This window comes from Theobroma cacao, chromosome 5 (assembly GCF_000208745.1).
Source record: "Theobroma cacao cultivar B97-61/B2 chromosome 5, Criollo_cocoa_genome_V2, whole genome shotgun sequence".
Lineage (NCBI taxonomy): Eukaryota > Viridiplantae > Streptophyta > Magnoliopsida > Malvales > Malvaceae > Theobroma > Theobroma cacao.
This window is the reverse complement of record NC_030854.1, coordinates 36,516,710-36,529,187: the sequence shown is the minus strand read 5'-3', so window position 1 is coordinate 36,529,187 and position 12,478 is coordinate 36,516,710. Positions and strand designations below refer to the sequence as shown.

The window sequence follows — 12,478 nt, the reverse complement described above, 5'->3', positions numbered from 1 at the left end:
TCAGCTTGGATTATATCTCTTCTGTTTCTTGTAATTAGAGGTTTCTAAGAATCTTTACTGCTTGTCTAAACCCTTGCACGTGAAGATTAATATTAGTAAAAGAGCCTTGAATTTAATTGAGTCTAAAAAGGGATGGCAAGTGAGAACTTTGGCTAGAAATACTGAATACCAGCCTTGTTTCATTCCCTCTTCTACCCAAAAATAAAATAAAATCCCCTCGAATCTCTTTCATTCTCTTTCTTATATGTTTCAATAGGGTAATGATTCTTCATATCATGTATGTTTGTCTTTTTTTTTATAAACCAAAATATTATATTTTAATATCGTGGACAATATAAAAGTTAGACTAATAAAAACTAGTCATGCTACAAAAGAATGCAGCAACGAAATACTAAAATAAACTAAAATATCACCAATATATACAGAGAAAAATAACCAATATATACAGAAAAAAATACAAAAAAAATTAATACAAACAGCTACAAAAAATATCACCAAACCACAAACATTCTTTTTTCTATCCACGTTAATTAATTTTTACAAGTGAATTAATACAATAATTAAATTTTCCAAAAATATTTCATCTGAAAAAGAGTACAATCAATATTAATTATGAAGTAACATATCAATTCGTTATTTTAGATTATGACGTAACATATCAATTCGTTGAAATAATATGTAGATAAGAATTGATAATAAATTTTTTACTTTACGTATGATTCTCTTTATCAATAGCATAGAGATTCACTTTTCCTTACTGTTTTGGGTTCCCAACAATCTTTCTTTCCATCTATAAATTTGTGGGGGTTCATTACAAGAGGCTGCAGATCAACTTAAGCTCAAAAGTATAGAGAAGAAAGATGAGAACCGTGAGAAGGGATGCCCTCAAACCGGGTGATCACATCTATTCTGATAGGAAGTTACGTCTCTACTTTCATCATGGTATACTCTCTTTCTCTTTCTTTTCTTTTTCAAATTTAAAAAAAATTATAATTTCCTTAATTTTATAACTCTCTCTCTATGTACACACACATACACAGAATATATATATATATATATATATATATATATATATATATTATTTGTGCTCTTCACTTGCAATTCAGCAAAGGTTAGGGTGTGCTAGGGGTTGGCTTGTTTAGAGATTTTGGCTTGAAAATTGAAGAATTATGGCTGTAAATTTTTAATTAAGAACAACCAATTTTCAACTATATATTTGGACCGACAGGGAATAAGAAGAAGAGAAGTGAGACGAAAACAACTATCCTATGTCTATGTATTCTTATTAAATTTCATACAAAAATTAGAAAATAAATCCAAGTTTTATAGACAAAATTTTCAAAGTTTTATAGAAAATAAATCCAAGTTATATATATATATATATATATGTATTCTTTTTGTCATGCTTTTGGACAAAAAGGTTCTCAAATCATGAAACATATTTCTTCATTTCTGAGAGAAAGAGATCATTTGTCGGCAGGCATATACGTGGGCGACGACATGGTGATTCACCTCATGGGACCAAGCAAAATTTACAACAAACCTCCATGCAAAAAATGTGGGTTCAAGCCTCAGGCCGGGATCTTCAAAACCTGCCTCGATTGCTTCCTGGAAGGTCACTCCCTCTACCGCTATGAATACGATGTCTCCTACTTGAAGTTGGTTTTCAAACGCCGTGGCTCTTGCAGCACTTGGGACTGCAAACCGGCAGATGAAGTCGTCGAAACAGCCCATCGTCTGCTTCAAAGCAACAGCTTCGGAAACTACAATTTTTTCCTCAACAATTGTGAGGACTTTGCAGTGTATTGCAAAACGGGTGTGGCAATGAGCAATCAAACAGCAGGGTTATTTGGGCTCAACTTGCTTGGTGTCGTTGGCTATGCAGCTGCAAAAGGGGTATACGAGGCCGTGGCTGATTGAACATGAACATGGAGCTCTGCATATTTATGATAGTGAAAGGCTCAAGGAAATTAAATGGGAAATTTAAGGAACCAAACTTTATTGTTAGTGGTGTATATCTACTCTCTGGAAATGGTTTCCTTTAGGCTTTACAATAGTAGTAAATAAATTTAAACAGCCAATCAAACTTGGCATATCTACAATAATTAATGGTGTGAAAAAGGCTTGCAAATTCTTCTCTCTACTTCTTTGCCCCAAACAACATAATGGACTTCATTGCTGATTTCAAAGTAAATTTGATACAAAAAGGCATAATTAAGTAACAAATCCATGACTTCCCAAATATTGAAACCCAGTTCGAACAAGTTGAAATCGCCTACAATTAATTGAATGTAATTATAAATCTTAATTATCTATTTCAAAAATATAACGTACACGTTGATTTTGCATAAATTTAATGTAAATTGCATATTAAAATGGTTGGATTGAATAATTGTAAAATTGCAGGTAACATGAATCCTATCCTTGTTGAGCATGACAATATAGGATTATACACCTACTCAACAAGAAAACCGAAGAATTAATTGTTTCCATCCCAAAAAATCACAAAACTGCAAATTAAAAAGAATGAAAAAAAATAATACCCAAAACTTGGTTGGTTTGCCAAAATATAGATAGTTTCATATATTCTTCTTAAGATTTCATTTTGGGACGCTTTTTTTAACTCTCAAAAATAAAGTATTTCTAAAAATAACTTTTTTTTAAATTTTAGCTATTTTTAGTCAAGAGAATATTTTTGGATAAAATTACCCTTAATGAAACCTTCTTTTATTCAAATACACGTGTTAAAAAAAATGTTGTTGCACGCTATGTTGAAAAAAAAATTGTTAAACCATGTTTTTTTTAATTATTAAAGAAAATATAAAAAATAAAATAACTCCAAAAGCTAATTATTTAAATTTGGAGATTTTATATAATATCTTTTTGTCCAAATCCATTTCATCTCAGCAGCAATGTTGACGTTGAATAACTTTTCAATACATTTATGTTCCATGTCAATTCCTTTTTTATTTTAAACTTGATCTCTGTCGTGAAAATGTTTAATTTCAAGAATTTATATCGTAATGAAATATAAATATAGAGACTAAGTTACACGTTATGTTTAAAAAATATTTTTTCTTTTACTCAGCCAAAAAATGAAATTTCATTAATTTACTGCAAAGCAGTGAAAATCAGCCGAAGCTGTCTAAGAGGATTGCAAACACCAAAGAGTGCCTAAGCATCAGCTAGCTTACAAGGTAGCTAGCTGTATTACATAAAACTGATAATGGAACAATCCTAGAAAAGAGGCTAAGACAATGTAAACATAGGAGCTTAAGTAAAAACCACAAACGAAAACCTTAGAATATGAAAATAAATGATGACTATCGCCATGTTGAAAATATACGCTTTGTCGCCTCCATATTTGGCAAGTGCATTTGTGATTTAAAAAATGTTATTGTTATAGGTCATATTCAAAAAATGTTGTTACAGTTGAAAAAAAAAAGTTGTTACACGCTTTAACTTCAAGAGTTTATATTGTAATGAAATATAAAGGAGCAAGTTACACGTTATGTTTAAAAATGTTGTTGTTATACACTATGCCATTGCACACTTCAGCAGAAAATGTTATATACTAAAGCTTCAGTAGTAAATGTTACAAGCCAAGGCCAAAGCTTCAATACCAAATATTACACGCCAAGACCAAAGCTTCAACACCAGATGTCACACACCAAAGTTTTCTCCTTCCTACTGATGTTACACACTACGGCATGAATTATTTTATTACATGCCAAGGCATGAATTACTTTATTACACACCAAGGTATATTCTATCAAACTTGAATCACTGAAAACTCAACACTAATAAACCCAAGAACATGTTATTAGTCGCCATGCCATGCTTTTTAGTCTTTAAATTGATGATGCTATGGTGAGAGATAGACAGAGAAAGAGAGTTTTGTGAATGTAAATCAATAAACTCAAGAACATATTGTTACCTACCATGTCATGCTCTTTAGTTTGCAGATCGACTCCGATATGGCAACCTAGCAAGAGATAGATAGTGCTGAGATGGTGATGGTGGTAAAATTAAAGAAAGCTGGATGATAAGAAAAAAAAATAAGGAGCATGGCAGATGAATGGCGGGAGAGAAAAATTGAGAGCATTTAATTTGTCTGAAATGATTTTAAGGGCATTTTTATTAAGTTATGGTAAAAGTTAAGTAAAAATAATTAATTTTATATTGAAAGTTATTTTTGAAATTAGCTTATCAAATTGGCTATTTCTGTCAATTTTTTCTTTCTTATTTTTGCACTATTCTCCGAAACTATTGGTGTTTCAAACTCTAATGATGTATAATTGTATGTTATAAAAGTGACCCTTAAAAATTTTTTATAATTCACCATGGCTTGGAAAGATGCCATTGATCATTGAATCAGACTCAAAAGGTTGCTGTTCTTTGGGTTCTCAACTCATGCAAATGGCCATGGAAGTATTGAAAACTCTTCCAACAAATTGATATGTTTCGAGAAGTTATTGCTTATGTTTTCTTTTAAAATATATTTAGAGAAGCTAACCATTACGCAGACTTTTACCTTGGCCAAATGGGAGTGAATAGGACTGATTTATTTGTGGCTGGGATTTGAGGCGGAGGTTTGGTGATCTGAATGCATCATGTCCATATGAATTAGCTGCTGCTGGTGAGGCTCTGTTTTCTTGAAATTGTTCTGTTTTCATTATATCATTAGGGGTGTCTCTGTGTATGTGTGTGTACTATATTGCTTGGTATTAATTTTGGTGCCTTCTGCTGGTTTTGTTACTTAGAAGCTGCAACATGTATATAGCTGGTTCTGTTATCATTACGTTTGCAGCTTGATTGTTGTTACTAGTCTACTCTGTTATCATCATGTTTCCAAGAAAGAATATTGGGCATATTGACTACATTAGAGACTTGGAACTTATGGTGATATTTGATCAATAATTGGCCCTGGAAAATTATGGCTAAGTCAGAACTCTACTAGCATCTAAATGCCATGTGCAGGCAGCTCATGGCTAAAAGCTAAGAACCTCTTCTTTTTATAAATTCGACCATAGGGATAATGTAGTGTGTGTTTTGCTTTATCAGATTCTCCATTTCAACTTGGATTTCTTTATGCTCTCTCAAACCATCTCCCATTTATAACTTTTTAGTGTTCAAAACCTTTCCTTTTTTAAAGATAACGTGAAATTTCCAAGAGATTCTTGGACTCATATGAACGCAAGCTGCCCTTACCTTTGGCTTCGAGAAGTTGCATATGCAAATGTTTACACGTCACTTGTAGTGCGTCACTTTTTTTTTTTTTTTGAGAACGAAGTTTCTAATTTCCATTTTTGTTTCTCTTAGCCTGATAAATTTTTTCACTATATTTTGTTTAGTATAATATTTTAAATAATCTTTGGATTATTCAATGAAATTTTAAATAAATTTTTATTTTTTATGTGCTCAATAAATTTTTGTAATTTTATATTTAATCAAATAAATATTTATAATTAATAATTAATTAACTATTATTAGTGAACATTAGTTGTCATTTTTTATATCCATATGACGTTAATATGAAAAGTAAAAATTATCACGTGATCATATTATCATATTATATTATTATTCATTATGACATGTTATTATATCATATCAATATATCAAATCAAATCATTATGACATGTCAATATAATGCGAGAAATTTAACCAAAAAAGAAAAGTCACAACTGTGAAGACTTTAGTACATTTTGTAAGATTGGCCTTCGCAGAAGTGAACAGGTCCTTAGAGTTTTGAATTTACCTATGATGCCATTCCTGGCCAAAGTATTGGAGAGCATAAAGCTCTCTCTACCCAGATAATGCTTTAGAAAAAAAGATCCAAAAAATCGTGTATAATTTCAATAAGATTTAGGAGGATTTCCTTGTACCAAAGTTCTTAGATTTCCTGATGATGAAGAGATATATGTCAAGTGTTAATATTGTTGACTTTAGTATTAATTCCATCAAATACTTGTTATGTGTGCTCTTATTTTTTTTTTAATTATGAGCAATTACTATATGCTTGTCTGTTTACTTAAAGTGGTATATATGTTCAAGGGCTGCATTTTTTTCTTTTAATTCTTTCTTCAAGTTTAATGCTCTCACTATAAGTGACAATCAATGCAACTTGTATTTTCCTATTCTTTCTTCAAGTGAGATGATTGAACCTAGAACCTACTTTATTAATCAGGCTTAAGACCCAATGTATTAATTATGTTTGGATCCTAATGGGTTAATTGGATCTTGGAACAGTCTAAATTGAATTAAAAAAAGCAAGAATAGAAAAAATAATAATAATAGTAATATGCCCCATTTAATTATTTATTTGTTTGTTACAGGAATATGGAGGTGCTGCATTCTTTTTGTAAGCGGCACCCAGAATAATTTTATAGTGATTTACCTTTAGCGAGACAATCATGTTTCTTATGTCTTTTTTTCTTGCAAGAGAAATATTTATATTCTTTCTTGATGACAATTTTAGGATCCCTTACAATAACAAATTGACCAGATTTTTTTCTTTTATCTTGAATTTTTTAGGAATGATAGATTTTGTGGACTATTTTAATGATGTATTTCTAACTCTTTTTATCCCATTATAACTCATGGAATAAAGTCTTTTAAGAAAAGTACCATTTTTAGTAATTGATGACAGTATATACCTCTATGTTACTACAGTCAAGAACTATTTTTTGTTTTAGTAGTATAAGGAAGTCCACTTTATAAATGTACAAGAATTGACCTCTTATAATAAACTGACCAAAATTTATTAGATCCCTCTCATGCCTCAGGCTTTTTATCTTTCCCAAAACTTCCAATACTATGTTGTACAAGTTTATCTACGTTCATAGCTACATCTATGTCTATTTTTTGAATGGCAACTGCCACATCACTTTTCTAATTCATAAAGTTTAATCCAATCAATATCTCAATGGTGAGCATATTTTTCTTTCATTTTTTGTACTTCATTTGTTATTATTTTATAGGCATAATATCCAAAAAACCTTTTAAACTATTTAAGAAAATTCAAATAAACCCTTATGTTTTTATTACGTTTAATTAAACCATTGTACTTTTATTTTAAACCAAATAAAGTTTTATACTTATATTTTGAGTCAAACAACCCGGTTACATAAAAAGTGTTAATTAAGTAATGGCATAATACTTAAAAAAAATTTTGAATTATTTAAAATAATTTAAATAAATTTTTATTATTTTATTACGTTTAATTTGTATACATTGTAACATAAGCTAAGAGCATGGATAGCGGTCAATAGCTTTTTCAGCAATTCTCTTCTTTTGTAATTGTACAGGCCACTTCTTGCCCATATAGGATGTTTAATGCCATGGGAAGTTTTTTATTATTCAAGCTAAAGACTTACAATGGCATGCTAGTTGATAAGGCAAATAAAAATGCTTTGTAAAAGAAAAAAAAAACTTTGTAATGATTGACTGATTGTAATTAGTTAAAAATATCACTTGTTATTTTATATCACGAAGCATTTACTGACATATCATAATAAATAATGATACAGCATGACTATATGGTCATGTGATATTTTCACACTTTACATCAACACCATATGTATATAAAATGATAAATAACATTTTGATTAATTACAATTAGTCCATCATTAAGCATAAAAACATATTTGATTCGAAATAAAAATATATATACTTATTAAACGTAATTAAAGAATAAAAAAAATTTTAAATTTTTTTAAATAGTTTAAAAATTTTTTCAAACAATGTAACTTAAGTAATTGACTTCACAATCTCTTAGCAGCTAAAGTGAGAGACCATTGTTTAAGAAATTTCATTTTACTTCCGAATAATAAGAAGAGGTGCCACAACCCAGCAGTCAAAGTGGCTCGACTATTGCTGTGTCTTTGATGAAGACAATGGAAGTACAGAAAAAGGTCTTTAATTTGATCTCTAATATTCATGGTATATTGATGAAGTGCGGTTTGTCCATATTTGGTATTATTATCAATTTCTTGGAATTGATAATAATGAGAAATGATATATGGAAAGAAGACCTTGAAGCAAACGCAAAAGACTCCTCAAGGTCAATAAGTTTGAACCCATAGAAAAAACATAGAAAGAAGAGGCAATGAAAAACTGCCCTTTAATTATTTCTATGGAAAAAAATGGAGAATTCTACTCTCCAAAGTTGGATCAATCCCACTAAGAAAAGTCATATTCTGAAATGGTTAAGCATCATGCTTCCTAAACATTTTATTCAGATTCTAGTTTAATTCTTCATCTTTAAATTGTTTCATATTCGATCTTTCATTGCATTATTTTTTAAAAAATTGAAAAAATATCCACACAAGATACTGTGGGCATGTAACATGCAATGTAATTTATAACGTGAACATTACGTTAATTTTAATTAAATAATTTGATGAAAAATTAAAAATAAAATAATTTTAAAAAATTAGTGATATAAATGAAGCAATATAGAAATTAAAAATTAAAATAGGATCGAATTATCGAAATAAAAAGTTAATAGCAGATCATAAATGAAATTTAGCAGATTAAGCTATAGAAGCTTCTTAAAATTTATCAATCTATAAATTAAAAGTAGATCAACCTACCTTAACCTCATCCTTAATCACATGAATAAGTATTCCATTTATGAAACATTAAAACCTTAAAATTGAAATTTTATTCATGAATTGGTAGACACATACATTCTTCCATAGTTGATCTTTCAGAAAACAAAGGAAGGGAATGGTTAAATCTTATGGTGAGGTAATAACAATGTTTTCTTTTTTCCCGTTTAGAAGACATAATGCACCTGGGAGCTTTCTTGTAAATGCAATACCAATCAAAAGTGCAGCAACATCACAAGCCAATATATGTAGTATCACCTAGTACCTGCAGCTGAAGAAAATATTTAATCTTAAAATTTGTCAAGATTTAAATTAAAATAGCACTTAGATAAAGACGTATCATGGGTTTAATATTTTCAAAAGACGTAATTTAAAAAAAAACAAAAATTATAAGAATCATATGTTATTGTTACTTGGATTTAAAACAGTATTCATATACCTGTTGATCTTAATGATCGAGTTGGGAGTAGCTTGTCTCTTATAGAACAAAGTTCTGCAACAACATGTGTCATATCCTTTCGTTCAGTAGGCAAATCAATAGAACAAGCAACTCCGATTTCAAGTATTGAATTTAAGCACTGGAGAAGTCTATTATCTCTTTGATTGCTCTGGTTGCGAGTATTGCTAGTCATTCTTTCTCCACGAAAACTTTCTTGAAGAAGAATGGGATCTGTAATCTCAGCCACTTGATCTGGTAAAGCTGTTCTAACAAAGTTATGAAGATTCAAGTTCTCTTTAAACATTTCATCAGTGGGCTTCTTCCCAGTGAACATCTCCAGCAAAAGAATGCCATAACTGTACACATCACCATAACTTGTCACAACACTTCCCAAGCCATATTCTGTAATTCATTTGTCACAAATAAGAGAAACGTTTTCAAAACAGATGCAAATGCCTTTCTCACATGAATGCATTCTACTTTTATCATATCGAATGAAAACTATGGACATATATACTTGAAATTTAATATGAAATTATAGATTATAGATAAAAAATGTATAGTAATCTACTTACCTGGTGGTGCGTAACCAAATGTTCCTCTTAACCCAAGGGAGCTTGACAAGCTTGAAGTGTTATTTTGCATGTCTGATATAATGAATTTTGCTAGCCCAAAGTCACCCACATGGCTAACCATTTCATCATCAAGGAGAATATTGCTTGGTTTGAGGTCACAGTGAACAATTGGTGTTTCACAATAATGATGAAGATACTCCAAGGCACAACCAACATCAATTGCCACATTCAATCTCTGAAGAAGATTTAAGTTTCTTGCTACCTCATTTGACTCATTCATCCCAACAGATGGATGCAACCAATCCTCCAAGCTCCCATTTTGCATGAACTCATAAATCAACGCTTTAAAATCATTCCCTTGATAATCGATACCTGAAACTGCTGTTAAGACCTTGACAAGATTCCGATGTCTGATGTTTTTCAATACCTCACATTCAGCCATAAAACTTCTTGAAGCTCCACGACATATAAGGTTAAGCACCTTAACGGCAACAACTACTCCACTGTCTTCAAGAATTCCTTTGTATACGGAACCAAAACTACCTGAACCAACCAAATTCATTGAGGAGAATCCTTCAGTAGCCTTTAGGAGGCTTTGGTATGATAAGTTTAAAAGTGAGTTTTCTGCAAACGTTGTTGCCGTGGACTTCTCCTTTTTCGGTCTAAACCACAAAATGAGGAGAAATGTGGATACCAAAATCACTCCTAAAACTGCAAAAACAACCACAATGTTTAATTTAAGAGAATTGTTCCATCTTCTGTTGGATGTTTTCAAGTTACAACTGGGCAAGTGTAACTCAAGAGTGCCTCCACAAAGCTTATTGTTTCCCTCAACGAATGTAGCACTGGCATTTTTAAAAACACCTTCAATTGGTACCATACCCTCGAAATCATTAAAAGAAAGATTTAAATACTGTAATGACTCCAAGCTCACCAGAAATTTTGGAATCTCACCCGAAAGATTATTGTCAGATATATCTAATGCTTCAAGACCTCTCAATGAACTCAAAGATGAAGGAATGGGGCCTTCAAACAAATTGCCATCCAAGAGCAGTCTCTCCAGTCTTACACAGCTACCAAGATTATCTGGAAGCACACCTGATAATCTGTTTTGAGACACAGATAATTCACCTAGGTTTTTCATATTTTCTACGTCGACGGGAAGCACACCAGTTAAAGAGTTTGAAGATAAGTTTAGGACGATGGACAAGGATGAGAGCCCAATTACTTCAGGGGGTATAGAACCACTTAGATTGTTTTTAGCAAGAGACAATCCAACCAAAATCTCACACTTGCCTATACTTGAAGGAATGTTGCCCTGAAGATTGTTATCACTTAAACCCAATTTGGTTAACATTGTCAAATTTCCAAAAATGGGGGGAATGGCCCCTGAGAGATAATTGCCAGCTGCAAAAAAGATACTTAGCTTTTGAAGCCTTCCAATGCCAAGGGGAATAGAACCTGATAATTGATTGTATGATGCCGCTAGTACCTCCAAGTTGATGAGATTTGCAATTCCGGATGGAATTCTTCCCCATATTCTACAGCGTTGGATATTTAAAAATTTGAGATTCCTGGATAGATTGCCCATGCAATCCGGTAATTCCCCTCCAAAGTTGTTTTCGCCTATCTCTAGGAGCTCTAGTCTGGAAGCATTGTTTAAAGTGCAGAGAAAGTTCAGGTCAGTTGCTGTCATACTTCCAAGAAGGTTGCCCATGATTATAAATCGTGATAGTTTATCCAACTTTTCGAATGAAGGCAAGGGTCCACTAAGTTTGTTTTCCCCAGCAGTAAGGTGTACAAGATTTGAGGCATAGGATATTGAATCGGGGAATGATCCAATGAATTGATTATCCTCGACCGCAAGGATTTCAATCTGCGGCATAGTGATTCCTAGGTCCGGCGGAAGACGACCTTGTATTTGGTTTGTGGCTATGTAAAGGCGTTTAATATTGGAGAGATTGAAAATTGAAGCAGGGATGACACCAGAAATTTCATTTTCTCTCACAGCCAAAGCTACAAGATTTTTCAATCTGCCAAGAGCTTCAGGCATAACTCCACTCAATCTATTGCTATGTAGATAAATATACTGCAGAGAGGATAAATTACCCAAGGAAGGCGGGATACCCCCTCTTAAATCATTTTCCCCAAGACTAAATCGTATTAGGTTTGACAAGAGACCAAGCGCACCTGGTATTTCTCCAGTTAGCAAGTTGCTTGAAAAATTAATTGCTGCAAGTCGAGTACAACTGGACAAATTGGAAGGAATTGCACCTCTTAGGTGGTTGTTTTGCAGCATTAGTTCTCGCAATCTTCGCAAACGGCCAATTTCTTGAGGGATTGCTTGATTGAAACTGTTGTTTCGAAGGTTTAACACCCTAAGAAAGCTCAAATTTCCAATAGATGGTGATATAGACCCCACGAGCTTTAGGGATCCCAAGTCTAACATGGTGACTCTCTCATGTCTGCGACTGCATTTAACACCATACCACTGGCAGAAGTGGACAGTATTGTTCCAGGAGTGCATAAATCCGAAATTATCTTCAATTATCTTTCGCTTGAACTCGAGTAAAGCTCGTTGATCTGTCTCATTGCCAGTAACCACAAGGGTTGCTGAACCAAGCAAGTTAGGACCTTGCAGGTTAAAGAAAGTAAGGAGAATAACGGCAAGGAAAACAAGGAAAAGGGAGCGGGACGGTTTCAAATGCTTGCTCGATAGCTTCATCATCAAGCCAGATATAAGTTTCTGAACTGAGATTAGTTTGTGCTTGAGTTGAGAGTGCTTAGTTCATCAACAAGAACTAAGTGCAACGCAAGGCTGAGCAAAAATAAAAAGAGCAATGTAAAAATAA

General features: G+C 32.2%; 2 protein-coding genes across 2 annotated transcripts; one reads left to right on the top strand and one right to left on the bottom strand.

Annotated features, from left to right (window-relative positions):
• Positions 833–2,143, top strand: LOC18600145. The gene is made up of 2 exons (XM_018121254.1): positions 833–942; positions 1,481–2,143. Exons 1-2 carry the CDS (start codon positions 861–863, stop codon positions 1,918–1,920), a joined length of 522 nt encoding a protein of 173 aa, XP_017976743.1. The 5' UTR covers positions 833–860; the 3' UTR covers positions 1,921–2,143.
• Positions 8,597–12,466, bottom strand: LOC18600144 (probable LRR receptor-like serine/threonine-protein kinase At3g47570). Its single transcript, XM_018120838.1, has 3 exons — positions 9,627–12,466; positions 9,052–9,453; positions 8,597–8,883 (listed from the first exon to the last, which is right to left on the bottom strand). Exons 1-3 carry the CDS (start codon positions 12,352–12,354, stop codon positions 8,867–8,869), a joined length of 3,147 nt encoding a protein of 1,048 aa, XP_017976327.1. The 5' UTR covers positions 12,355–12,466; the 3' UTR covers positions 8,597–8,866.

Coding starts and splice junctions, on each gene's coding strand:
- LOC18600145 (XM_018121254.1), top strand. CDS start 861: ATGAGAACCGTGAGAAGGGATGCCCTCAAACCGGGTGATCACATCTAT. Junction 943..1,480: donor ACGTCTCTACTTTCATCATG/GTATACTCTCTT, acceptor ATTTGTCGGCAG/GCATATACGTGGGCGACGAC.
- LOC18600144 (XM_018120838.1), bottom strand. CDS start 12,354: ATGATGAAGCTATCGAGCAAGCATTTGAAACCGTCCCGCTCCCTTTTC. Junction 9,454..9,626: donor ATTTGGTTACGCACCACCAG/GTAAGTAGATTA, acceptor AATGAATTACAG/AATATGGCTTGGGAAGTGTT.